Raw genomic sequence first — 27,862 nt, 5'->3', positions numbered from 1 at the left:
CAAACCATCCCCTGACCCCCGTTGTCCACGGGAAATTTGTCTTCCACGAAACAGTCCCTGTTGCCAAAAAGTTTGGGGACCCCTGCCCTAAGCGGTAAAAAGGCTTCACCTTTCAAATCAAAGTGTGCTGCTTAATGGTTGGTGAACTGACTTCTAGTTCTTTCATAGCCAAATATGGCTGGTGAAGGGGCACGCCAAATTATTCATGGCAGGGGGCTGGGAAGGGGTCGGGGTGTGTGTGTGTGTGTGTGTGTGTGATTCATAGGGACAGATACACCCAGAATTAAAACAGTGGAGGGTGGAGGCCTTCAGGATCCTTTAAAACTCCCAGGTGGAAACCAGGTCGGACATGCATCCTGCCTGGACCTTTCCTGCACAGCCAGGATATCCTGTGTTTGTCAAAAGGACTGCATAGGGAGGCCCTGGCCATTGTCCATCCCGAAATCTGCCCTTCAGCCCCTCCCCAGCCTGTAGCAGCCGCCCCGGGGCAGAGGAAGAGTAACTCTGGAAACAGTTTTATCAGCATCCTCCACGGACTTCCTCACCTCCTCCCCAGCCTCATTAGCCCCAAGGTCCTTAGCATCCTCCAGCAGAAACCTGTGAAGCTGGGATGGGGTCAGCGCCCTAAAGCCAGCCCCTTCTCTTTTGCCAAGACCTGCCTCTGCACAGCCCTAAGTGGGTACAGCTGGAATCCTGAGCCTGCGATGGAGCCCCGGCTGGGGCCCAAAGCTGCCGCCCTCCACCTGGGCTGGCCGTTCTTGCTGCTGTGGGTCTCCAGCCTGAGCTACTCTGTCTCTTCACCGGCTTCTCCCTCTCCTTCTCCGGTGTCCCGAGTCCGAACGAGCTACAATTTGGGAAGGACTTTCCTCGGTCTTGATAAATGTAACGCCTGCATCGGGACATCTATTTGCAAGAAGTTCTTTAAAGAAGAAATAAGGTCAGAATCTCAGTTGGATAACTCTGAGGGGCAAAATGTTGTTCCCTTCATGTGATGAGGTCCAGGAATTTCTTGAAAATAAGTCAGGGTGTAGTTTTTGGGTGCGAGCTAAAGCAAAGCCATTTAATTATAGTGGTAATAGGTTAAGGTTGGGATGGAGAGGAGGGAAGGTGTGAAGTCTAATTCCAGCTCTAAATGCTAAATCCAACACTTCCTTTGGAAGTGGGAGCATAAAGTTTTCAAGTTTTCTTTTCCATGAATGAAGTAGCCCAGGACTATTGAGTTTACCAAGTTCATTTCTCATAGTAGCAGGGAAATAAAATTTATAGAAAGCTTACTATGTGACGAACGTTTTTAAGCTATTGTTATCTTCACCTCACAACAATCCTAGGAGTTAGTGATTCGCACCCATGATTCAGATAGTGAACGGAAACCTAGCAAGGTTCAGTGACTGGCTCAAGGTCACCACCTAATAAGTGGCATATCTGGGACTCAAATCAAAGCAGTTTGCTCCAAAGTTTCTGAATGAGTTTTCTGTTGTGAACTGTTACCTTGATCAGAGGAAAACCTAAGTTTAATAAATCTCATGCACATGGCTCTCCCCAGAGAATGGTACCATGCTCTGGAATCAACCCTGTCAACTCATGTGCAATGAACCTTTACTATGGCCAAGGCCCAGGACATGCTATAATGACATTGTTATAACTCTGGTCCTTGCCCTCCAGGGGTTCAGGAGGTAGGGAACAGTGTTACAAACAGCAATAAGGCCTGATCTGAGGCAGGCCAGAAGTGAAGTGTAAAGGACCTCGGGGAATTCCAGGGAGAGAATATTAATTCCAAATGGGGACTAGAGAAGGGCTTCTGAGCACAGCCATGAAGGATGATGAGCTGAAATTAAGTGGGAGGAGAGCAGCTTAAGGTAGAAGCATCAGCTTAAGCAAAGGCCCAGAGGTGTGCCTTCGTGGCTGGAGCATGGGGCCCATGTGGAAGCGTGGCACAAGGAGGACATTGCAAGGGGCAGGGGGCCTTGAATGCCATATCAAGGAATTGGGACCCTAACCTGTGAGCCAGTGGTCTCCAGCCTTCTCAATATCAAAGACACTTTGTAATAGACCTCTTCTCTTATGCCCTCCCTCAAGGCTCTGCCCCTGGCTTGTAAGGTTTGGTGACCAGGCAGAAGGCATTAACTGACAATAATTTTATTATCTATATTAACCAAAACTTGAGTATTCCACTGAGTTACTAAACAGAAATAACAAACAGAAAATACCGATAAAAATGCTGAACTTCTTTTGTGAGATGGTAGATATCACAGGGAGTTGAAATGAACTTTTCCTAGTAGACTGTTTTTTAAAAATTTTTATTGGAGTGTAGCTGATTTACAATGTAATGTTAGTTTCAGGTATATAGAAAAGCGAATCAGTTCTCTATACACATATATTCATTCTTTTTTAGATTATTTTCCTTTATAGGTTATTACAGAATACTGAGTAGAATTCCATGTGCTACACAGCAGATCCTTCTTAGTGATCTATTTTATATATGGTAGTGCATATATATGGGTTTCCCAGGTGGCTCAGTGGTAAAGAAAATGCCTGCCAAGCAGGAGACATAGGAGATGCAGGTTCGAGCCCTGCATTGGAAAGATTCACTGGAGGAGGAAATGGCAACCCACTCCAGTATTTTTGCTTGGAAAAATCCCATGGACAGAGGAGCCTGGCAGGCTATAGTCCATGGGGTCACCAAGAGTCAGACACGACTGAGCACACACACACACGTGTGTGTGTGTGTGTGTGTGTGTATATATATATATACATGAAAGTGAAAGTGAAGTCGATCAGTCGTGTCTGACTCTTTGTGACCCCCATGGACTGTAGCCTATTAGGCTCCTCCATCCATGGGATTTTCCAGGCAAGAGTGCTGGACTGAATTGCCATTTCCTTCTCCAGGGGATCTTCCCGACCCAGGAATCGAACCCAGGTCTCCCGCATTGCAGGCAGACTCTTTACCGTCTGAGCCACCAGGGAAGATCATATATATATATATATGTGTGTGTGTGTGTGTGTGTATATATATATATATATTCTATTATCATTTTTAAGGCATTTTGAATGTTGAAAAATTGAAAGACTTCCACTTATAGGAGTTCTGTAGCAGGCAATGGTGAGGGTGTTACACAGGGTGGGGACAAGATGAGGCCAGTATTTTGCAAAGATCTTCTGGAAAGCAGTGTGCAGAATGGCCAGGTGATGCAGACCAGTTCTCCTCGACCAGGAGAAAGATCATTGAGAACAAAGCTGGGCAGGAAGGATGCAAATCAATTTAGCTGGAGACTTATTTTGTCGATCCACTCAATGTGCGAGGAAAGAAAGATGGCGATGTGGAAAATGAACTCAAGAATTCCCACCTAAGAAATGGGACGAATAAAACCAGTAACACAGGGGAAGTGGGTGGGACTGATTCCTTAGAGAAAGAAGGCAGTGAAAATAGGGACAGATTTTAAGATAGGAGGGAGGGAAATTAAGGGATTCACCTGAGGAAGAGCTCCAGATTCACCTCCCCCTCCAGATAAGTAAATAAGAATATATTAATCTTACAGTCAACTCTTCACCAAGTGGAAAGAAATGAGGCTTTTCTCATCAGGCAAGTAATGGCCAAATTCAGGAAGCATTTCCCCAAATAGGTTTGTGTTCCAGTTTGAGTTCAGGATATTACTTCAGCTCCCTCAGAATTCATTTTCCACATGTGCCTGCCTGAAAGGGAAGCGTGCAGATCCAAGCAGGAAATCACCAGGCAGGGCAGGTTGGGGTCTGGAACGCTTCACGCTGAGAAGTCACATTCTCAATGCAAGGAAACTGAGGCCAGGGAATGGGTCTGGAAATGTAGCCTTGTTTATAGTCCTTTTCTCTACATTGTAAATAGTTATTTCCTTATTTTAAAAGTGATATATCTTTATTTTAGAATCTTCAGGAGATATCGATTAAAGAAAACACAAAATAAAGATCTCAGACAATTCCTCACCAAGGATCACCGCTTCATTAACATTTTGGTGTATGACCCTTACTACCTTTTTGCTAAGTGTGGATTAAAGTTTTTTCAACAAAAATGTGAGCATATTATGCACTCTTTTGGAAACTTTTATTTAACAATATATCGGGAAGATTTTTCCACATTAACTATTCCCCACAATTTGATTTTTAGCAGTTTCATGGTATTCGATTGCATCAGTCAATCCTAATTTATTTAGCTAAATCACTGTGGTAGGACAACTAGGGTTTTTTGCACTTTATGTTATTAAAAACAGTGCTATGTTGAACCTCCTGCTATGTGATATGCATATCAGTAATTAATTCCTATAACAAATTCTAAAAGGTAAAATTTCTGGGTCAAAAAATATAGTGACTTTTTAGAATTTTGAGACATATATATATACATATCCAAATGGAGACTTCTTCCTATGGAGTTTACTTCTTGCATACTCAGAAATGTTTACTATTACTATTATTTTTGCTTTGTATATTCTTCTGAGTTGAGCCCTTTTTTCAGACTTCTTGGCCTTTTGTATTTCTCCTTTGTTAAATAGTCTGCAAATTCACATCCTTCGCCTCTCTTTCCAAAGGTGTGTTTGCTCATCTTGTTCTTGTTCATCTCCAAACATTTCTCCACTTTGAAAAATGATCATGATGCTACCTTATGAGAAAACCCATCCCAGGCTTTCAGATGGTAAGCTGAAATGCTGTTGCCAGACAAGCATTAGCACTCCAGGACCTGTCCTCATTAAGAACTGGACAATGCTTGTTGTTCAGCAACAGAGAGTGAGCTCCTGAGGCTGACTGGGTGGGCTGAAGACACATGATTGGTGGATGATGTCACTTTTCCTTCTTTCCCTATCTGTTCCCTATTGATTCCTGGGTCAGGAAGATCCCCTGGAGAAGGGATAAGCTACCCACTCCAGTATTCATGGGCTTTCCTGGTGGCTCAGACAGTAAAGAATCCATCTGCAATGCAGGAGATCTGGGTTCTGTCCCTGGGTAGGGAAGATCCCCTGGAGGAGGGCATGGCTATCCACTTCAGTATTCTTGCCTGGAGAATCCCGTGGACAGAGGAGCCTGGTAGGCTACAGTCCATGGGGTCACTAAGAGTCGGACATGACTGAAGGGACTTAGCACACAGCTATAACCCCTAATAATGTTACCAGTCTGTTCCCAAGAGCTAAGTCATAAAATGGATGATAAAGGACTAAGCAGCAGCAAAGTGGTTCAGAGTACAAGCTCTGGAGCCCTGAAGGCTACTTCCTCCATTTCCTGGCTGTGTGACTTGGAGTAAAGCACTTAACATTTCTGTGCCTCAGTTTCCTTATCTGCATGATAACAGCAGCGCTGACCTCATAGGTTTGTTGAAAGGTATAACTGAATTATGGTACATAAAGTGTTTAGCAAAGAGATTGCTAAAGTGATTCATAAATGTGTGTTGCTGTTATTGTTATCTAAAAGAGCCATCTGGTTATAGACCCTTAGTTACAGGCCTTTGGGGAGAAGTGGTTTGAACCCGCATGAACAAGAGCAGTTACAGGAAACAGACAGGCCTGCCTCAGGGCCCTGCTACTGCTGCTAAGTCACTTCAGTTGTGTCCGACTCTGTGCGACCCCAGAGACAGCAGCCCACCAGGCTCCCTCGTCCCTGGGATTCTCCAGGCAAGAACACTGGAGTGGGTTGCCATTTCCTTCTCCAATGAATGAAAATGAAAAGTGAAAGTGAAGTCTCTCAGTCATGTCCGACCCTTAGCGTCCCCATGGACTGCAGCCCTCCAGGCTCCTCCGTCCATGGGATATTCCAGGCAAAAGTACTGGAGTGGGTTGCCATTGCCTTCTCTTCCTTATCCTCCCAGTGTGGAGGATCAATTCCCATGATTGTCCTAAAAATGCCAGTAAAATTGATTCCTTGCAAGTTTTTGGCGTTTGGTCTTTTTAAACAGATTTGTGGCAATGTCCTGGAATAGAATTCTGTGTGCCTATTTCCATTGAAGTTTGAACAGTCCAGTATCACAGAAGGTATTGACTGACAGTTTCTTAGAGCATCTTCTTGGAAAAGCTTGCAGTCTCTTAGGGTAACTGTGTCATGTAAGCGAGAAAAAAATACAATGTAGAGTGTGGAGCTAGTTCCTCGAAAACTCATTATCATGAGGTTGCCCAGTAATGCCCAATAATAAGAATTTAAAGATTCTTATTGAAATTAAGTTTAAAATTATGTCCTTCTGTATAGCACAGGGAACTATATTCAATATCCTGTGATAAATCACACTGGAAAAGAATATGGAAAACAATGTATATACACATGTAACTGAATCACTTTGCTATACAGTAGAAATTAGCACATTGTAATTCAACTATACTTCAATAAAACAATTATTTATTTTTAAAAAAAGAAATTAAATATATAACATATATACCTAATTTTCATTTGCAGTATAACCCTCAATAATAATGAAGATACACAATTTTCTTAGTAATTTTTCATATATGAACGAGAAGAAGATCTAGCATTCTTTCTTGATGGAAATGTTGGCACACAGCTAGAGAGATGACTGGAGAAAAGGGTCACTGTGGGTTGGGCGTAGAAAATCAGCAAATGGTAATAGGCCAGTGCCTCTCCCCCATTGTGTGGAATCACACACCTCCTGGATCCCAGATAGCTTTGAGTCTGCTGACCCTTTAACAGCCGCTGTTCCCTAAGACTTGGCTGGGACCACAAACTTAAATCTTTGGACTGAAAGAAAAATTGATGGGGCCGTTTGGGGTTGGATATGAAGGGGCCAGAGAACTAGATTCCGCACGCCGCAGCTAGAACCAGGGTAGCGAAGGAGAAAGATCATGGGTTTTGCTGACAGAGAGCCCTGGGTTTGCACCCCTGCTTAGCCACGTATTATCTGACCTTGGGCAAGGCACTTAAGCTCTGTAAGCCTGCTAAAAGTGGGGATGGGACATGAGGAGAATCAAAGGTACCAGAGTGTGTAAAACTGCTGCCTTCACAGAAAGCCAGTTAAGTGAAGAAGATAAAGTTTGTGTCCAGTATGCAAATCCCTCACCTTTTCTGACATCACATATAAACTTCCTTAAGCCTGAGAAAATAAAAATAGTCCTTTGACAGAAAGAGCCTGGAGCACCCCAGGCTAAGGAGAAGAAATGGATCCGGGCAGATGTGGGCCCCTATGTCCCTGTCCCCAGGCTCTGCTGGCTCTGGCAGTATGACTGGTCCCTGCCTAGTTCCTTCTCTCCAGCCCCCAGGCTGATCTGAAAATGGCTGATCCTTTTTCAGGTTTGACAACGGGCTGGCCTTACACCTCAGACCACCTCCTGATGACTTGCCTTCTTACTCTGCAAATTACTCAGATGATTTCAAAACCTGGCGCCCAGTGGAGATCTCAAGGCTGGTCAGCAAACAGCAAAACAAGATCTCAGACGGGAGAATCTGTGCCTCCGCAGCTGCCCCCAAGACCTGCAGTATTGAGCGTGTCCTGCGGAAAACAGGGAGGTTCCAGAAATGGCTGCAGGCCAAGCGACTCACACCAGACCTGGTGCGGGTGAGTGTCCTGGCTGTGAGGGGCAGGAGAACAGAGGGTACCATTGCCAGCTCACATCTCAGTCTGTCTGGGCAAAAGCAATTGTAGTTTGTCTAAAGTGGGACAAAACAGTGTCATGAAACAACATGGCTTGTGACGAGATAGGAACTAAAGAGGTTTCCTGATGGCTCAGACAATAAAGAGTCTGACTGCAGTGCAGTCGACCCAGGATTGATCCCTGGGTCAGGAAGATCCGCTGGAGAAGGAAACGATAACCACTCCAGTATTCTTGCCTGGAAAATCCCACGGACAGAGGAGCCTGGCAGACTACAGTCCATAGGGTCACAAAGAGTCGGACACGACTGAGCAACTTCACAAAGTGGTTTAGTTGGAGGGACTCCTCCCATTGCCATTCTCCATTTTCTCTGATGTGACCCTGAGGGACTCTTTGGGAAAGAGTTCCTAGCTGCCATCTCTGGTCTGAACATCTGACGGGATGACCCTCACCAACCTTGCCCCCTCCCCCAAAAGGGATTAGCTCACCTACAATGTTTGCTAACCCCTAAACTGTCACTGTTCTTTTTTGGAATATTTATAACGATTTTATTTTTAATTGAAGGATAATTGCTTTACAATATTGCATTGGTTTCTGCCATTCATCAACATGAATTAGCCACAGATATACCTATGTCCCCTCCCTCTTGAACCTCCCTCCCACCTCCATCCTTTCCCATCCCTCTAGGTTGTTGCTGCTAAGTCACTTCAGTCGTGTCTGACTCTGTGTGACCCCAGAGACGGCAGCCCACCAGGCTCCCCCGTCCCTGGGATTCTCCAGGCAAGAACACTGGAGTGGGTTGCCATTTCCTTCTCTAGGTTGTTACAGAGCCCTGATTTGAGTTCCCTGAGTCACACAGCAAATTTCCGTTGTCTGTCTTACATATGGTAGTATATATGCTTCCATGATTCTCTTTCCATTCATCTTACCTTCTCCTTCCTTCCCCTGCCCATGTCCGTAAGTCTATTCTCTATACTCCATGTGACTGTCTTAGAATCTTCCATATACATCCTCTTTCACGATCCAGAGACCCTACTCTGAAAATCAGCTTCCTTTTTCATCTCCCACCATAAAGAAGAACCAAACCTAAGTCACTGCGAAAGCAGACTCCAGTAACCCAGCTCCCTCCTCCCATTCAAGAGTTCCGACCCACTCCCATGATTAGGCTGCCTTCAGAGCTTTGGCACATTGCTGGTGACATCTTACCCTGTGTTTGTCCCCTCCTGCACTGTCATTGCTGGTATCATCTGATTTTTATCCAAACCAACATAGTCATGGACCTCCACGCACATCCAGCCCAGCCCCTTAGGGCAGACAATGCCACCTCAAAAGATTGAGGAGCCACTCACCTTTAGCAAAGATGAGAAAGAAGAATTCACCTCAGTCTTCCTGCCATGATGAGGCTGGAGGATTTGGCATTCCTCGGGGGCATGCCAAGATTGTTTCTCGAAGTCCCCAGACCACTAGCCACTTCAAATGGACGCATAAGGCTGCCCAGGCAAATTCTGAGCACTAATAGACCTTCCCTTTGGTGTGTTCAAGATGAGTCACCCAGAACAAAGCAGAATCACTGGTCCCTAGATATCTCAACCACGTGGCAAGACCATGTGACTTTGCCTTATGGTTGTGTGGAAACTGCTTAGAAATCAAGAGGAATCAAGCTGCTGGTAACATGGCCATCATCTGACACTGAACTTTACATGTGGTCCTTTTGTACTCTGTACTTTACAAATCTCACTGGCCTGGAACGGGGAGAAAATAAGCCAGAGGAGGTCAAGCTATTCCCAGGCTGGAGAGGTGGTGGCAGGACCCAGCCTAAGGGTCTTGGAGTTGGTGTGGGAGATAGGAATTGGAGACTCAGGCGGGAAGAACCTTATGGGAGCTGCTCAACACTGGGCAGAAACATGAAACAGAGGGCAGATATCAAAGCCCACAGCATGGTACACACCCTAGATGTAATGGCCTTGTGCCTCTTTCTGCGCCTGCAGACACATCCTCTGCCTGCAGAAACACCCTCCCTGCACTGGCCTGGGGTACCCACCATCTGTCACTCTCAGGCTGGCCACATGGGAAGGACTAATACGAGACCTCCTGGGCTTTGCCTCAAATATGTGCTCAAGAACAAATAGGAGTCCCCAGGAAGAGTAAAACAAGATACACAAGGAATTGTTTCAGAACCCCTTGAAAATCCCATCACTTCCTCCTGCTCTCATTGTTGTCTGCTCCCTTGCTGGCAGGCACAGTTCTCCCAAGCCACCAGCCTTAGACTGTCTCCACCTGGGACCTGGACCATGTACCAAAGGAAAGAACTTCCTGGTGCATAAGATACATTTGGGATTTCACAGAAAGTGACTAAACTGGTCTTGGGCTTTGAACTAAGGAAGACTCCCTCTTTCCCTCATTTCTAGACACTTCATAATGCAGTGGAGATTATCCTAGGGGGGCTAAAAAGTCCAAAGCAACCTGCCAGGTACATCTAGTGTCACCTACCTTGATGAGTGTAGATGCTGTGGTAAAAGCAGAAGATCCCTGGGGACTAGAAACTGTGGTTGAGTCCTGAGAGTAAAAGTATTAGTTGCTCAGTTGAGTCCAACTCTTTGCAACTCCACAGACTGTAGCCCACTAGGCTCCTCTGTCCATGGAATTCTTCAGGCAAGAATACTGGAATGGGTTGCCATTTTCTTCTCTAGGGGATCTTCCCCACCCTGGGGTCAAACCCACGTCTGTTACGTCTCGTGCATTGGCAGGTGGGTTCTTTACCATTATCCCCACCTGGGGAGCCCATCCATATTGTAGTCATTGCCACGGGCTGAGAGGAGAAGAGAATTAAGAGTGACTCTTTAATAGATACACGGTATCTCTTGGGGTGATGAAAATTTCTGGAGTTAGATAGTGGTGATAGTTGTACAACTAAAAGCCACTGAATTGTTCACCTTAAAATGGTCCAAATAATGAATTTTACATGATATAAAATTTACCTTAATAAAAAAATGAAAAATAAGCCATTTACAAAACTTCACCAATCCTCTGACTCCATTCCCTTAGAGCCCTGACAGGTGACAGGTAACATTAATAATTTAATTCATGCCAGGATGTTAACAGCTAATAGCATTTCACTGTAGCCCTCTGAGAAACCATTTGTGTGTAAAGTCAATATTAAGATGCTCCCACTAGCCCATCCCATGACTATCTCAGACCTTCCTAATACCTCCATGCATTATTTCCCCCACAAAACCCAGATGTGGCCCTGGAATTCTCCTCAATAGTGTTCCATGCAAGCAGCCTCTGTCATGATTTCAGCTGGACTATGAGGTGACATCTATGTAACTGCCGATTCATCCCAGACTTGGCCAAATAGCTCTATCCTATTTTTCTGACAATTGGTCAGACATGAAGTCCTGATCTCTAATTTAGAAATTATAGTATTTCTCTTTTCACATGGGAGTTTTAGGAGTCAAGTGGAGAGAGATTGTAGAATGGATGGTAGGGAGACTTGCCTCATCCTTCAACTCTATATTCAATGGCCCGATGCCAACTCTGCCTATTGGCAAGGGCATTCAGCTCATGGCTTCAGTGTGCTTTCTCTGAATTCCTCAAGAGCCACTTTCCCCCAGGGATCTAGGCCAGGACCCTCAAGTGTGCGTATTTGAGTGAGGATGTGCTGATGTGTGTTTGGAGGAGACAAAAGGAGCCACAAGAAACTGATGAGTTGGCTCAGAAAACTGGCAAGGCAGGAAAGGAAGGAGAAATGAAGAAATAAAAGAAAATTGAAGGCAGGAGGGATCTGACTGGTACAGGGCCCTCAGAACCTGGACTGTTGGTGTTGCTTAGAAAAGTCGACTTGGATGAAAAGATCCAGTGCTCCCCATCAGATGCCAAGTGCAATTTTGTATTAATACCAAGGACCCTCTCTTGAGCCATAGGCAATACACTGCAGCTAAGGGCTGCCAAGGAGGGTGGACTGGACCAGGAATCAGCAAAAGGGTGAAACAATGCAATGTGTGTGGTGTATGTCTGTGGCACTTATGCTAATAAAACCATGAACTTTCTCTTCCAAAACCTGCATTGTTCTGACGGGAATACCCCACAGCCTAAATTACTAGCCCACAAATAGAGCCGTGGCCAAGGACAGCACCCAGAGTTTATCATGATGTGCTTGTTCACAAAACCACAAAGAAGGTTTCCTCTGCTGCTACGCAAGTGCCAAGAAGTAACCACCCTCAGCAGCACGTGGCTAATCAGAGGAAAAACAGTTCCTCCATCGAGTCCTCCTCCCATCCCCTCAACTGCCATCCACTCTGAACCTTGTTCTATACGCTAACCCTGTTTCTTGTCAGGTGGGAAGTGAAGTTTTTTCTCCCACTAGATGGTGGTATAGAGTGGTCAGGAAGCTTTGTTTAAAGCAAGGTGCCTGGCAATTTTACTTCCTTTGTCTCAATTCCTTTTGTTACATAAATACAATAAGAGATGGGTTTCCCAGGTAGCGCTAGTGGGAAACAACCTGCCTGCCAATGTAGGAGACGCAAAAGGCACAGGGGGTTCAGTCAGTAAAGACTCTGCCTGCAGTGCAGGCAACCCAAGTTCAATCTCTGGGTTCGGAAGATCCCCTAGAGAAAAAAAAGGCAGTATTCTTATCTGGAAAATTCCGTGGACAGAGGAGGAGCCTGGTGGGTCACAAGAGTTGGACACGACTTAGCGACTAAACCACCATACACATATATTAAGAGAAATAAAGTAACCAAAGTGCATATTAACCATTTAATCAGAATATAGTTTTACAGGTAACTGCTAAATGAATGATACAATTTCTTTTTGTTTAAATTTTATTAAAAAAAAAAACATTGAAGGGGTATGGGTAGGACATATCCTAGACCCTAGGAGGGTATAAGCCTGTCTAGACAAGGCTCCTGCTCTCTGAGAGATAACACCCCAGTGGGGGAGACGAAGCACATGCAGTGAAGTCTGATAATTCAGCAGTGTGTGTATGCGTCATTGCTCAGTTGTGTCCGACTCTTTGCGACCCCGTGGACTGTAGCCCATCAGCCTCCTCTGTCCATGGAATTTTCCAGGCAACAATACCGGAGTGGATTGCTATTCCCTTCTCCAGGGGGTCATCCCAACCCACGGATCGAACCCAGGTCTCCCACACTGCAGGCAGACTCTTTACCATCTGAGCCACCAGGGAAGCCCTGGTGAGCCATAAATAAATAAATACAGCAGTGTGTACATGTCAAAAATAAATAATTTTTTTTAAAAGAAACAGGACTCATAGATTGTCCAACACATCCTCGAAAATGACTCCTAAATTATTCGTGATCTCATGAATGAAAAGGAGACAGTGAAAGGTTTCCCTTGACACAGACAGGTTCGGAGAGAAAAACGGAGGCAAGAGAAGACTCAGGAAAGGTAGACATGAGTTGCTCCTTCCCTACGAGTCTCAAATGCAGATTAGAGGCAGTCCCCAGAAAAAGCATTACTGAAGGCTGGACAGTCACCAAGACAGACCATCAGAGCAGACTTCATCTTTCCAGGGCCCTCAGCTTTTCCTGAACTTAGATGTTAGCCAACCAAGCCCCTTCTTAAATCAATCAAGCCATCCTTTGTTCTTTCTATGACGTCTTTCCTGGCTATCTAGCTATCCCTATCACTATAGCAACCTACTCTGGAGCAAACGCTTTTGATAGAGTGTAGCTTGTCTCAGAGTCCTGGGGATTGACTATCTACATAGTATATAATATATAATCTATAAAGATATTTGCTTGACAAAATTGGTAGATGTAATTGATACATGTGCTACATTCTAAAAACCATTTATTAAGCCACAGAAACATTCAATACATTTTAAAAAGTAGAAATGCCAAAGGCCAGATCAAAGGAAAATGAGTTATTCTAGAATAATTCTGTTAAATGATTCCCTGGTAATGACTTAAGATCATCTCTTCCTCTTCTCAGTTTAGTTCAGTTGCTCAGTCGTGTCCGACTCTTTGCAACCCCATGAATCGCAGCATGCCAGGCCTCCCTGTCCATCACCAACTCCCAGAGTCTACTCAAACTCATGGTCATCGAGTCAGCGATGCCATCCAGCCTTCTCATCCTCTGTCGTCCCCTTCTCCTTCTGCCCCCAATCCCTCCCAGCATCAGGGTCTTTTCCAATGAGTCAAATCTTCGCATGAGGTGGCCAAAGTATTGGAGTTTCAGCTTTAGCATCAGTCCTTCCAATGAACACCCAGGACTGATCTCCTTCAGAATGGACTGGTTGGACCTCCTTGCAGTCCAAGGGACTCTCAAGAGTCTTCTCTAATACTACAGTTCAAAAGCGTCAATTCTTCAGCGCTCAGCTTTCTTCACAGTCCAACTCTCACATCCATACATGACCAAAGGAAAAACCATAGCCTTGACTAGACGGACCTTTGTTGGCAAAGTAATGTCTGTGCTTTTGAATATGCTGTCTAGATTGGTCATAACTTTCCTCCCAAGGAGTAAGCGTCTTTTAATTTCATGGGTACAGTCACCATCTGCAGTGACCATCTACAGTCCACCATCTGCAGGAGCCCCCAAAAATAAAGTCTGGCACTGTTTCCACTGTTTCCCCATCTATTTCCTATGAAGTGATGGGACCAGATGCCATGATCTTAGTTTTCTGAATGTTGAGCTTTAAGCCAACTTTTTTACTCTCCTCTTCCACTTTCATCAAGAGGTTCTTTAGTTCCTCTCCACTTTCTGCCATAAGGGTGGTGTCATCTGCATATCTGAGGTTATTGATATTTCTCCTGGCAATCTTGATTCCAGCTTGTGCTTCTTCCAGCCCAGCGTTTCTCATGATGTACTCTGCATAGAAGTTCAATAAGCAGGGTGACAATATTCAGCCTTGACGTACTCCTTTTCCTATTTGGAACCAGTCTGTTGTTCCATGTACAGTTCTAAGTGTTGCTTCCTGACCTGCATATAAGTTTCTCAAGAGGCAGGTCAGGTGGTCTGTATTCCCATCTCTTTCAGAACTTTCCACAGTTTAGAGGTGCACAAATCATTTTATTAATACCTTGTCAATAATATTTCCTATCATGCAGTACTTTGCAAAATCTATCCTCTTGCTCCTTTGAATATCAGAAATGAATTTTTATGCCTTTTCTCTTTTCCCCTTTCACTGCCCAAGATTCAGCAATATTGTTTGCAAGGTCTCTGTGAATCTTCCAGGTGGGAAAACTCATTCCAAACAATGAAAGCTTCCTTTACACATTCTGGCACCCCATTCCTGTTCACCACTGTTTTGCTCCACCCTTTTCAGATCAAAGGCCAAATACATGTCAAAGAAGACAGGCAAACATTATGAACATTGGGCCTTCATTTTGTTATCCACCAAAATTCTCCCCATGGCCCTGGTCTGTAGTTTATTTTCATTTAATACTTTGAAAAATAGAGTTCTTTTCTAAGTTTTTCAATCAAAGTATAACCTATGTACTTAAACGTGCATATATAACATGTAGAGCTAAATTTTTACACGTGTTCATTCCTGTAACCACTGTCCACATCAAGATACTGAACATTTCCAGCCCCTCAGAAGGCTCTTTCATGTCCCTTCCCTAAAAAGACTGCCTCTAGGGTGACCAACCATCTGATTTTCTTGACACTAAACTTGTTTCAGCCCTGAAAGTCTCACATTCTGTGAAACCCCTCAGTTCCAGGAAAAATGGAACAGTCGATCACCGCACCCCTTCCCAACAGTAACCATTCTGAACTAAATCCCCATAAATCAGTTTTACCTGGTTTTGAACTTCATTTAAATGGAATCACACAGTACATCCTCAACATGTTGTCAAGCTATTTAACCATACTGTTGCATGAATCAGTAGCTTGGTTTTCATTGCAGTAGACTAGTCCATTATATGATGAAGTCAGTTTATTCATTCTAATGTTGATGAACATCTGTGTTGTATTTAGTTTGGGTTATTGTAAATTAAAACTTCTGCAAACATTCTTATCTTGTCAGTTGGTGAACACAAGCATACAGAAAGGATATTTTTGGGTTATATTGTGTACCTATGGATTTAGTCAATACTGCCCAACAGTTTCCCAAAGTAGTTGTACTGATTTCTTCCTATAAGCAATGGAAGACAGAGTTCCATGGTTCCACATCTTCATCACACTTGATATTTTTAGTTTTTCATTTTAGTCATCTTGGTGAGTGTCTACCAATATCTCATTGTGTGAGCTGAATTTGTATTTTTCTCGTAACTTACAATATAAAGATCCTTTTCATACACTTATCGGCTACTCTGATTTCATCTTTTGTAAAGTGTTGGCATATGTTGTTTGTCCATTTTGTATTGGGTTGTCTGTCTCATTGCAAAAGTTACATTTATATTTGGGATACAAGACTTTTTGTTGGATATATGTATTACAGATATCTTCTCCCAGCCCATGGCTTGCCTTTTCACTGTCCTAATGGTACCTTTTGATAAATTGACATTCTTAATTTAAATGAAGTCCAGTTTATTAATTATTTTAAATGTCCTAATTATCCTATGGCTGCAAACATATTCTCCCATTTACTTCTGAAGTTTTCATATATTATCTCTCATACATAGCTCACTAATTTTATGTTCTGCTCTGCCCAGTTTGGGGTTAAATCCAGTCAGTGACTTCGTAATTTCAGATACTGTATCTTGTATTTCTAAACACCAATTTAACTTTTTTTCATGGATTCCAATTCTCTATTGAAATTCTCTCCCTTTCATTATTTTTGTCTGTCTTTTCCTCTATTTTCTTGAAATCTTAATCTTAGTTACTTTGACTTCTATGCTTGCTAGCTTTAATATCTGGCTTATCTCTAGTTCTACTTCTGCTTTTATTGGTTGTTTTCTTCTTTCTTTATTTTGTTTTATTTTTAACCACGATGGGTCTTCATTGCTGCATGGGCTTTTTTCTAGTTGGGACAAGTGCGAGCTCCCCTTTGTTGTGGTGCACGGGCTTCTGCTTGCAGCGGATTCTCTCGTTGCTGAGCACAGGCTCTAGGCACTTGGGCTTCAGTAGTTGCAGCGTGTGGGCTCGGTAGTTGTAGCTCGAGGGCTTGAGAGTTGGTCTGTGGCATGCGGAATCTTCTCAGACCAGGGATGGAACTCATGTCATCTGCATTGCAAGGCAGATTCTTAACCACTAGACTACCAGGGAAGCCCCTCTTTTTTCTTGATTATCGGAGAAAGGCTACCCACTCCAGTATTCTGGCCTAGAGAATTCCATGGACTGTATAATCCATGGGGTCACAAAGAGTTGGACACGACTGAGTGACTTGTACTTTCACCATGGGAATGGGATGGAGGGGAACAGAGTACTCATGTATTTATTACTCTTAAATCTCATAGTCTAATAGAAGTGAAAGAAAGAAAGAAAGAAAGTGAAGTCGCTCAGTCGTGTCCAACTCTTGGCGACCCCATGGACAGGGTAGCCTACCAGGCTCCTCTGTCCATGGGGTTTTCCAGGCAGTAGTACTGGAGTGGATTGCCATTTCCTTCTCCAAGGGATCTTCCCAACCCAGGGATTGAACCCGGGTCTCCCACATTGTAGACAGATGCTTTACCGTTTGAGTCAAGTGAAGTATATAATAACTGTAATACAGTGAAGTAAGTGTTCTTTTTGGGTAATTTTTCATTATATGCTGGATTTTAAGGATAACACATGGAAGAGGCTCTAAATTATGTTATCTTCTCCTAAAGACTACTGAGCTTTGTTCTAGCAGCCAATGAAGTTAATCACCTAAATCCAGGGTTTCCCAATCTTGTCACTCTTGACTCTTGAGGCTGGATCATTCTTTGTTAAGAGGATAGGGTGGGGGCTGTTCTGTACATTGTAAGATGTTTAGCAACATCCACAGCCCTCACCTACTTGGTGCCAGTAGCATCACAACTCCCAGCGGTGACAATCCAAATTGTTTCCAGATGTAGTCAAATGTCCCCTGGGGAACAAAACTGCCCCTAGTCAAGAACTGCTGCCTTAATTCTGTTGAGATTGGGTTTGGGACTTTGTTACTGCAGGTCTCTCTCAGTTTCGTCCTTACTCCTAGGACATAGTCCTTGCTGATAAAACATGAGCCTTACCACTAGAATGTGGACTTTTTGAGGTCCAGTCAAAAGCCCAGGGTGCCCACTGAGAAGTCTAGCCCAAACCCCCACCTCTCCAGCACTATGTGGCCTCTAAACTCTGCTCAGTGATACAGCCATCTAATGTGGCCCTGGAGTCCCACCTTGCTCCTATGCAGTTTAGGAGTTAGCCAAAGATCTGAAGGAAAACTTTCACATACTTTTTAGGTGCTCCTTCTCTGTGACTTTTCCTGTATAGGACCTTGCCCCCCAGCTTCTAGCTACTCAAGTAGCCTCAAATCCTGCTCGTTGGTTTTTCTGCCTAGCGGGACCCTGCAGTGCAGCTTGGAAAGTGTCCTCAGGGGAAAAGACCCAGCTCATATGCATCCTTTCTCTCAAGGATCACTGCCTTATATTTGTCATGGTCCAATGCCCACAGTTGTCTTACATATTTTGTCCAGGTGTTAGAGCCATTTCCATCACAAAGGTAAGCCTGATACCTCTTACTCTGTCATGACCAGAACTAGAAATCTCAAAATGATTTCCAGGAGAGGAAAAAGCTAGTGCTATTGCATTCATATATCCAAATCCAAATATAACTATGAAAGCCATCTTCCTTTCTTTTGAAAATCTCACCTTATTCTAAAAACCTTTGGCATTTTGGATACTATTTCAAGGCTGAAGAAAGCCTGGGGAATACCTGTGGCTTTCAGCCCAGCACATGTGAAAGGAATCAAGCCTGTCACGGGAGCCAGTGGAGAATCTGACTTAATAACACAATTATAGCAGACCAGAAAAGCACTTTTTATAGAGTCCATGGCATTGGGTTTTTTTCTCTTTTCTTTCTTTTTCTTTCCTTCCTTATTTCCTGCTTTCCTCCCCCACCCCTTCTTTCTCTCTTTCACTCTGTTTTTGCCTCTTCAACCAGACAGAGGACCACTTGAGGGTAGGGACTGCATCTTATTCATCAGTGCCTTCCCTCACACATGTCTGACATGGAGTAGACACTTCATAAATCTTTGGGGAATGAAGGAGTGATCAAATGAGTGAATGAACAAGACCTCATTCACCAATCATTATTCATGGCCTCAGGGTGACTCTCAATCCACACCTGTGCTAACTACCCAGTCGATCAGCTCTGGAGGCCATCAGATTTCAGAGTCTCGGAAAGTCAAGTCTTTCCCCAAGAGAGCATTTTTCCTGGCATGACTCAGGTGTTAACAAGCCTGAAAGTCCCATGGTTCCTACTCCTTGGAATATGACTCTTGATACCAAAAATGTCTACCTAATTTGGGTGAGGAGGGATGGTGACACAGTTATCTATTAGCTTCTCTAGGATTTGATCTCTCCATAGTCGTCTTGGAAGAGAGACGGCTGAGGCATTTTGACCCAAAGCACACAAGGGAGAAATAGATGGTGGGTCTCTTGCAGAGAAGGAGGAGGAGTGGTGCCTCCAGAGGCTTGTCTGTTAGGCTGGCCCAAGCACTTCTGAGGACAGCACCTCAAAGAGAAGGTAATATACCAAATACATTTAGGATGGTTGGGGTCCAGTGAAATACTTCAGTCAGGTTGAAGAAAAGACACCAAGAGAGAAGCAAAGAAGCCAAGGGTGATGTGGTGCCTTTGGAATGTATCAATATGACCAAGCAAAAGTCGTTCAGTCATGTCCCACTCTTTGAGACTCCATGGTCTGTCCATGGGATTCTCCAGGCAAGAATACTGGAGTGGGTTACCATTCCCTTCTCCAGGGGATCTTCCTGACCCAAAGATCGAACCTGGGTCTCCTGCATTGCATGCTCCTCTGTCCATGGGGATTCTCTAGGCATGAATACTGGAGTAGGTTGCCATTTCCTTCTCCAGGGGATCTTCCAAACCCAGGAATCAAACCTGCGTCTCTTACCTCTCCTGCATTGGCAGGCAGGTTCTTACCACTAGCACTACCTGGGAAGAGGTGAATCTTCCTGTAATGTAGGAGAACCCAGTTCAGTTCCTGGGTCAGGAAGATTCCCTGGAGAAGGGATAGACTACCCATTCGTATTCTTGGACTTTTCTGGTGGCTCAGATGGTAAAGAATCCGCCTGCAACGTGGGAGACTTGGGTTCTATCCCTGGGTTGGGAAGATCGCCTAGAGGAGGGCATGGCAACCTACTCCAGTATTCTTGCTTGGAGAATCCCCATGGACAGAGGAGCCTGGTAGGCTACAGTCCATGGGGTCACAAGGAGTCTGACACAACTGAGTGACTAAGCACACACACACACACACACACACACACACACACACACACACACACACACACACCAGGACTTCCATTTCATTGAGTTTCTATTAACCTCTCCCCACTGGGAAGAGCAGCTGGGGCTGAAAACTAGCCTGGTAATCCCTCCCCCCAGGCAAGCTTGAGGCTGGATTGAAGGTTTTCCTGATAATCAGAATTCTATCTGGGCTTCCTGAACCACCGGACCTTTGCACAGCAGAAGCCACTGAGTTTCAGTGGAAATTTCTGCAAGTTTGCATGCTCAAATGAGTTGTCAGAAGCACTTGGCTTCATACCTTTTGATTTAAAAAGAAAGAGAGAAACAAAAAACCAGCAACCTATAAAATGAAATGGCCCAGTGGAGAATTATGACCAACCTTGGCGTACCTGAATCAAAATGACAAACCATGAAATACAGTGTTTTACTCTGTGTCAGCTGCCCTGCCTGTCCCAACTATCAGCTGAATTGCCTGCCACAATGATTATTTCATCTTGGAGCAGGCCACAAAGACTTCAGTGGCAAAGCCTCTGGAATGCAGGAAGATGGAGGACGAGGTGGGAAGAGATAGACTCTTATAAGAGGAAAAAGCTAGTTATTGCTCCCACCGTGTTGACTACCTCATAGAAGAGGCCAGGATCGCCACCAAGGGAGCCTCTGGCTGCCAAAGGTTTAACAGTAAGAGACACAGTAAGGGACAGTAAGCAAGAGGAGGTAGCCCTGACCAGGGCAGATCTGCCAGAGAATAAATGAAGAGTGTCTGGGCAAAGCCATGAAAGTGAGAATAAGATGTAACTGTGAAAAGTGGCAAATGTCACAACCCATGATTATAGTATGTGTCAAGAGCAGTGGATGGATGTAATGGTAGGTCTGGGGCAGGGGGGTGGGAGGCTACATTTTATTCTGTAAGACAGTGGTTCTTACACTTGAGCAAGCATCAGAATTCCCTGGAGGACTGGTTAACACTGGCATTGCTGGGTCCTAGCCCCAGAGCTGCTGACTCAGAAGGTCTGGTACAGGGTTTGAAAACTGGCATTTCTAAAGAAAAGTGCACTTTCCACGAATGGGACCTAAAAGTGGTATGCGAGGTGGATGGGCAAGGGGGTGAGGTCAGTGAGGCTGTCTGGCAGAAAAAGGACAGGACCCCCAAAACGCAGCTGCTGGTGAAGAAATTAGGGAGGAGAGGTTGAGTTTCAATGTGAGAAAGCAGTACCATCTGACCTGGAACTTAGGCCTGAGTTCAAATCCTGACTCCACCACTAAGTAGGGTTCCTCAGTGGAAGACAGCTCGTAGTCAGAAGCCTGTTAGGTGGGTGCTGATCTGAGAGGAAAATCAGCTAAGTGAGCTTCAGTGGCCTGGCCACCTGCCCATGGGTTGCAGGAGGCCACGGGCTGTGCACCCTCTTCCCCCAACCACAAAGCCAACTCCTGACCCTTGGATTTCCTGTCTGAGTGCCCAGTGTAACCAATCTGCCAAGACATATCTGCTTGGCAACTCCAAATAGGGGACAAGATGATAACACTCATTCCCCAACCCTTCTCTCTGAAGTTCCTTCCATAGCTCCCTCACCAGAGTTTCTTGGGGTTCCCAACTGTTTTTTCCAAATTTAAAGACAGTCCTGGGTCAACCATAGTCACAGCATGGAGTTTATTTGTTTGACCCTCCAAAGGCTACCTTGTTTCCTGCTCAGAGATCCAACTTATTGTGAAATTTAGGGAAGGGGAATATTACCGTTGACCCTGTTGATCTCTGGAACTGATAACACTATCTTATGTTTACAAAGCACTCCACAGTGTGTAAAACAAAATGAGATGTTTATCATGCTTTCAGGAAAGTCATATCAGGTATCTACAATGTCCAGAGAGCCAGTTAGAGCCAGGCAATGGAGTGCTGTATCTGGACCATAAAGAAAGCTGAGTGCCAAGCAATTGATGCTTGTGAACTGTGGTGTAGGAGAAGAGTCTTGAGAGTCCCTTGGACTGTAAGGAGATCAAACCAGTAAATCCTAAAGGAAATCAACCCTGAATATTCACCGGAAGGACTGATGCTAAAGCTGAAGCTCCAATACTTTGGCCACCTGATGAGCAGAACCAACTCATTAGAAAAGACCCTGATGCTGGGAAAGATTGAGGGCAGGAGGAAAAGCGGGTGACCAAGGACGAGATGGTTGGATGGCATCACCAACTCAAGGAACATGAGTTTGAGCAAACTTCAGGAGATGGTGAAGAACAGGGAATCCTGGTGTGCTGCAGTTCATGGGGTGGCAAAGAATTGGACACGACTTAGCGACTGAACAACAACAACCATCATACCCTCATGAGAGATGAAGAAACAGCCTCAGAAAGAGAAAGAAAGTTGCCTAAAGGCATACCCTTGGGGCCAGCTAAGCCCAGGGGGAGCACAAGCTGGGGGAGAGGTGACTGAGGTCACAAATAGACACAACATAATACATGTTGGAGATCACACTGATGATTGCACAACTTGACATGGTGAAGCAAAGATGGAAGAGACCAGCTATTAAGATAAGAAAGTCAAAAACAGCTCCAGATATTCTAACTTGGAAGACTGGGAGAAGGGTCACTAACAGAAGTGAGAAAACTGGGAAAGTTCCTATCTTTGGAGTAAATAATAGCAAATAGTCATAGAGCCCTTCCCATGTGTCAGACACTTTTCCCAAAGACTTGACCTTAGCAACACCCTGATGAGGTGGGTGCCATAATTATTAGAGTAACCATACATTCAGGTTTGCCAGAGACAGTCCCAGCATTTACCAGCTGTCCTGATCTAATAACAAGTATCCCTTTCAATCTCAAAAATATCCAGGTTTAGAAGATAAGTCAAAAAGTCCCCTTAATTATTATCCCCCAGTTACACATGAGGAAACTAAGGCATAGACCATTTGAAGAAATTTTTCCAGGTCATGTGGCTGTTAAATGACAGAGCTGGCGTTAGAGGTAACTTGCCTCTGAAAGACATGCTTGTAACTGTTTTGTCGTGTGCACGCGCTAAGTCGCTTCAGTCGTGTCCTACTCTTTGCAACCCCATGGACTGTAGCCCTCCAGGCTCCTCTCTCCATGGAATTCTCCAGGCAACAAGAATACTGGAGTGCCCATTCCCTTCTCCAGGGGATCTTCCCAAACCAGGGATTGAACCCACGTCTCTTATGTCTCCTGAATTGGCAGGCAGGTTCTTTAGCACTAGCGCCACCTGGGAAGCCCCACTGCCTCTCAAAGCTGCTACTGAGTCCGGTTTGTCACCTTTGCAGTTGGGTTGCCACCTATCCAGGCAAAGACCCCTACCCAGGCCAATGGATTCCAGGATGAAATGGGGGGGGGGGAGCCGGCAGTGGCCTGGAGAGGTTAGATATGAAGAAGGTCCACCCGGAGGTGCTGCTGGAAGCAGGAGACAGGATGAAGCCACATAACCACCCAAGGAGGGGTCCCAGCGGGGAATCTGCATTACTCCTCTCCTGGGAATCCTCTCCATCAATTTAAACAGAACTTCTCAAACATTCCATCAGGGCTCAACCCAGAAACTCTGCGGAGTATCAAGAATCTAAACAAACAGAAACCCCACCCAAAGAAAGGATGTTGCGGAGCTAGAGGCTCAGTTTTATGTGGAAATGAGAGCTCTGTCAGAGACAGGCGTTCCTGTGCAAGGGAAATGTTTTATAGCCCTCGGCCCGCCCAACCAAGTCTGTTTAGTTTTTGATTTAATGTTGTTTTAACATCTAGTCACCCCTCCGAGGTATGTTATCCACTCTGAGGTGATCTAAGGTAAACTCCAGATTCTGGATTCATTCTTGGCTGACTCCCTGTCCTTGCTTCTACCCTTTGTGACCAGCTTTCCTTCAGGGACTAAACTGCAGGGAACCTAAATTGATCTGTAACAGAGAGAAGCTTCTCGGGCGGGGGACAGTGGGGGTGGGAGGGCAGAGGCAAAGGGGCCTATTGTAAAGCTACCATAGCTTATGGATTTCAAAGCAAAACTGAAATGATTTGGGGACCATCTATTGTACAAAATTCCCTCCCTCCTCCAGTACCAATAACAGCGGCTGAGACAAGCTGTGTCATAAAGTAACATAAAAGGTTGTTTTTTGAGGACATTTTTGGATGCTTTAATCATCCGTATGATTTCTCCAAGATAATCGCTGTGGTGGCCAGCATTTGTAGAATGAGAAGTTAGCAAACCAAGAAACCTCACATCAGGTCTGTGTTTCAGATTAAAAAAACAAAAACAAAAACAAAAACAGGAAGCTCTTTAATAAAAGGTGGGAGAAAAAATCCATCTACTGGAGTAGGAAAAGAACCATGAGCTGTTTCTCTTAATATCATAAACCAAACAGGGATTTTCGTGGTTTTGAATACAATGAAGCTTGAAGAAATGTTCAAGCAACTTTCGGCTTAATTATCCACAACCGATACAGGTATTGAATTGTCATTGTTCTAATCAAGACACACTGATTAACTCTGATACATAATTAACCTAACCCTGCTTCACAAGCATATTTAATAACTAAATCATGTGAAAAGTGTTGAGTCGTGCAACCAGAAAGACAACTCACACGTTTATTAGCCCTAGAACTTTCTCTTCTCCCTGGGTGCTAGGAGCTTGACAAAAATAAATTCACTAAATGTAAAAACTCATTTGTTCAAGATTTCCCTCAGCTTTCCAAACTGAGTTGGCCAGAGAAACCTTCTTACTGAAAAAGCTAACTTCAGATCTTTTTTTTTTTTTTTTCCTGGCATCACTCCATGTGTGTATTCATACATACCCACACAGAACAATGGTGGCCTCTGTGATTTTTTTTTTTACTTTCACACTGTATATTTCCATAGTGTTTGAGTATCTCACAATGAACATACTCGAGATGGCAGACTTTGGAAATGTCTATCGTCTTGGTGCATGGAAAAAAGTACACAGGCTGACCATTCTCTACAGACAGCGTGGGCACCGCCTATGTTCTGATCCACTGATGGGGAAGATGGTGGTAGCCCTTACCCTTGGAAAGAGTAAGGAGTGGAATAAAGTGATTGGAGCCAGCACATCTGATATCATCTTCAGATGTGTGCCATAATTTGCAAACATAATTTTTATTTGTCTTACTTTAACATTCTTTAAAGCCTTAGGACCAAAGAACAGATCCTATCTGAGAAGTGAAAAAGTTGTATGCGTCCTTGGAAAGAAGCTCAGATTCCTGAATTAATTAATTCCTGTGCCTTTAGTTAGCACTGTGACCATAACTTGCTGACTTCCAGTCTTAAAGGGAAGCCAACTTCTTGTCTTAGGTTTTTCTTTCTAAGAGCAGCTAGTGTTCTTTCTTCTATACGTTTATTTCGATCAGAACAAGTATATTCAGTGATGGTAAAATTTTTGCCTTTTTCAAAAAAATAATATCGGCTATGTTCCCTGTGGCATATACAATGTATCCTTGTAGCTTATTTTATGCATAATAGTTTGGACCCTCTTAATCCCTGACCCCTGCATCGCGCTCCCTACTTCCCTCTCCCCACTGGTAACCACTAGTTTGCTCTGTGTCTTTTTTCATATTCACTATTTTGTTAATTTTTTTTAGATTCCACATGTAAGTGACAAATCATGTAGTATCTGTCTTTCTCTGACCGACTTATTTCACTTAGTACAATGCCTTCCCAGGTGGGAAGTATAAGCCCTTAGTATAAGGGCTTCTCAGGTGGCACTAGTGGTAAAGAATCCACCTGCCAATGCAGGAGATGTAAGAGACACAGGTTGTATCCCTGGGTCAGGAAGATCCCCTGGAGAGGGGCATGGCAACCCACTCCAGTATTCTTGCCTGGAGAATCCCATGGACAGAGGAGCCTGGGGGGCTGCAATCCATAGGGTCACACAGAGTCGGACACGACTGAAGGGACTTAGCACACAATGCCGTCCAAGTTCCTCCATGTGGCTGCAAATGGCAAAATTTCATTCTTTTTTTATGGCTGAGTAGTATTACATGGTGTGTGTGTATAACCACTTTATCCATTCATCTGTTGATGGACACTTAGGTTGCTTTGTAAATCTTTGCTTTTCAAGTAGCATTTGCTTTGGAGAAACAGCTAAAAACCATCCAGAACCAAGTGAGATCATTAATATGGGAAATGAACTTGAGGATAATATGCACCCATAAGCAACATGGTCTTTAACAAGCTACTTCCCTTTCTTGTTCCTTACCTTAGTGTTCTCATCTGGAAAATGGGAATATTTTACTGGATCCCTTGATAACGCAGCCAACCATTTGCACTGGCCAGCACAAGGTGCAAAAATTAATGTTACTGCATTTCCAACAAATCCTTTAAGCTCTTTTCGAAATCAATCACTTTAAATTTCCAGGAGCATCACAGAGCAAAGGAGAACTAAAGGCTAAGTAGTTGTCTTGTATGCCAGGATAATGTCTGCGAAAAGGCTTGCCATATGGCCTGACACTTAGAACTTCCAGAAAGTGTTACCCTCCTTTCCCGAACTGTGTCCCACCAACCATGGCTTGGAACTTCAATCCTAGCGCAATTCTGGCAAGGTTATTGAAGGTCCACATAACTTCTAGGTTGTGGCCTGCTTTGAGGAAACCGCCTTCCTGCTCCCTTGACTCTCTTATCTCTGGCTCCTAGGGAGGAACAAGGAGCACAACTCTTAACCTTTTAAGGACCTCCATCAGAGTCATAAAGTCATTTGTCTAGCAATTTCGCTTTCATGCTTTCGTTCTGGTAAGAACCCTTTACATGAGGACACCGCTGATTGCTGGTGATTTTGTTGAGCAAACACAGGCAAAGATGTGGATTTAAGCCAATTGAAGGTCAAACAGCTCATTGGGGAAGTTACTTCTGGTGTATTCAGATTTCACTAGAAGATTCAAAAGTGAAAGCAAATCTAGATTTCCTTCTCAGTTGCTATTGTTTCCACAGAGAGCAAGTGCTTTTCCCTTGGCACCAGTGTATAATATGTGTGTGTATCTATTATATGTATGTAATGCATATATTGTATTATGATAGTATATTATACAAATATACAATATTAATAATTTGTTAACCAATATTAATATGGTATAAATTATTAATTAATATAATAAATTTTATATGAAATAATTATATGTAATATAATTATATGTGACATATATGATATATTTGTGCATACACACACACACACATATATAAACAGATTTATTTTAAGAAATTGGCTTATGAGATTGAGGAGACTGGCAAGTCCAAAATCCATAGGACGGGCCAGCAGGATGGAGACCCTTGTGCAGGACCTCATATTACAGTCCACACGTGGAATTTCTTCCTTTTCAGGGAAACCTTAGTCTTGCCCTTAAGGCCTTTCAACTTCTTGGATCAGGCCCATTCACATTATCAAATACAGTTTCACCTCCTTTAAGTCAACTGACTGTAGATGTTGACCTCCTATACAAAGTTTCTTCACAGCAACACCTAGATTAGTGTTTGATTGAATAACTGGGCACCACAGCCTAGCCAAGTTGACACATAAAACTGACCATCACACTGATATACCCATTCTATTTCATTGATTGTTTTATAGACTGTTAGGGACTGTGGTAGAAAAGCTTGACAATCACTCAGTACACCTTGCACTGAAGTTCCCTGTAAAGTGACAATGCAGCAGAGCAAAAGCCCAGTCACTATCACTGCACCATGAAGACCCTGACCTACCAATGGCACCAAACAGGAAATACAAGGATGAGGAAACTGGGCATGAGGAGGGAGGGGCAACGGAAGCTCAGGGTTTGGTTTTCTTTTTGTCTTTCACTGGAAGGTGATGTGTTAGCCCTGCTGCCCATGTATAGAGAATGGAGTAGTGACTTGGAACCTCCAAAGTAATGGGAAATCCACAGAAAGTGTGTATTTCCAATAAAATAATGAGTCATTATTTTATTGGAAATGTTTACTTGTTTGCCGTTGGCCAATATCATTGTGGGCTTGCACTTGGCCATCACACAACAAACAGAAGTT

General features: G+C 44.0%; 1 protein-coding gene across 1 annotated transcript in view; it reads left to right on the top strand.

The window, feature by feature from the left end:
- Window positions 1-588: 588 nt before the first annotated feature.
- The window catches only part of DIPK2B (divergent protein kinase domain 2B), a 46,505-nt gene continuing 19,231 nt past the window's right edge, over window positions 589-27,862 (top strand). The window contains exons 1-2 of the mRNA XM_004022021.6: window positions 589-937; window positions 7,252-7,516. Coding sequence (XP_004022070.1) covers window positions 705-937; window positions 7,252-7,516 — 498 coding nt within the window. The 5' untranslated portion in view covers window positions 589-704. The remainder of the gene's footprint in view (window positions 938-7,251; window positions 7,517-27,862) is intronic.

The sequence above is a fragment of the Ovis aries genome, chromosome X (assembly GCF_016772045.2).
Source record: "Ovis aries strain OAR_USU_Benz2616 breed Rambouillet chromosome X, ARS-UI_Ramb_v3.0, whole genome shotgun sequence".
NCBI classification, from domain to species: Eukaryota; Metazoa; Chordata; class Mammalia; order Artiodactyla; family Bovidae; genus Ovis; species Ovis aries.
The sequence above is the reverse complement of the archived record's forward strand: the minus strand, read 5'-3'. Positions and strand labels throughout refer to the sequence as shown.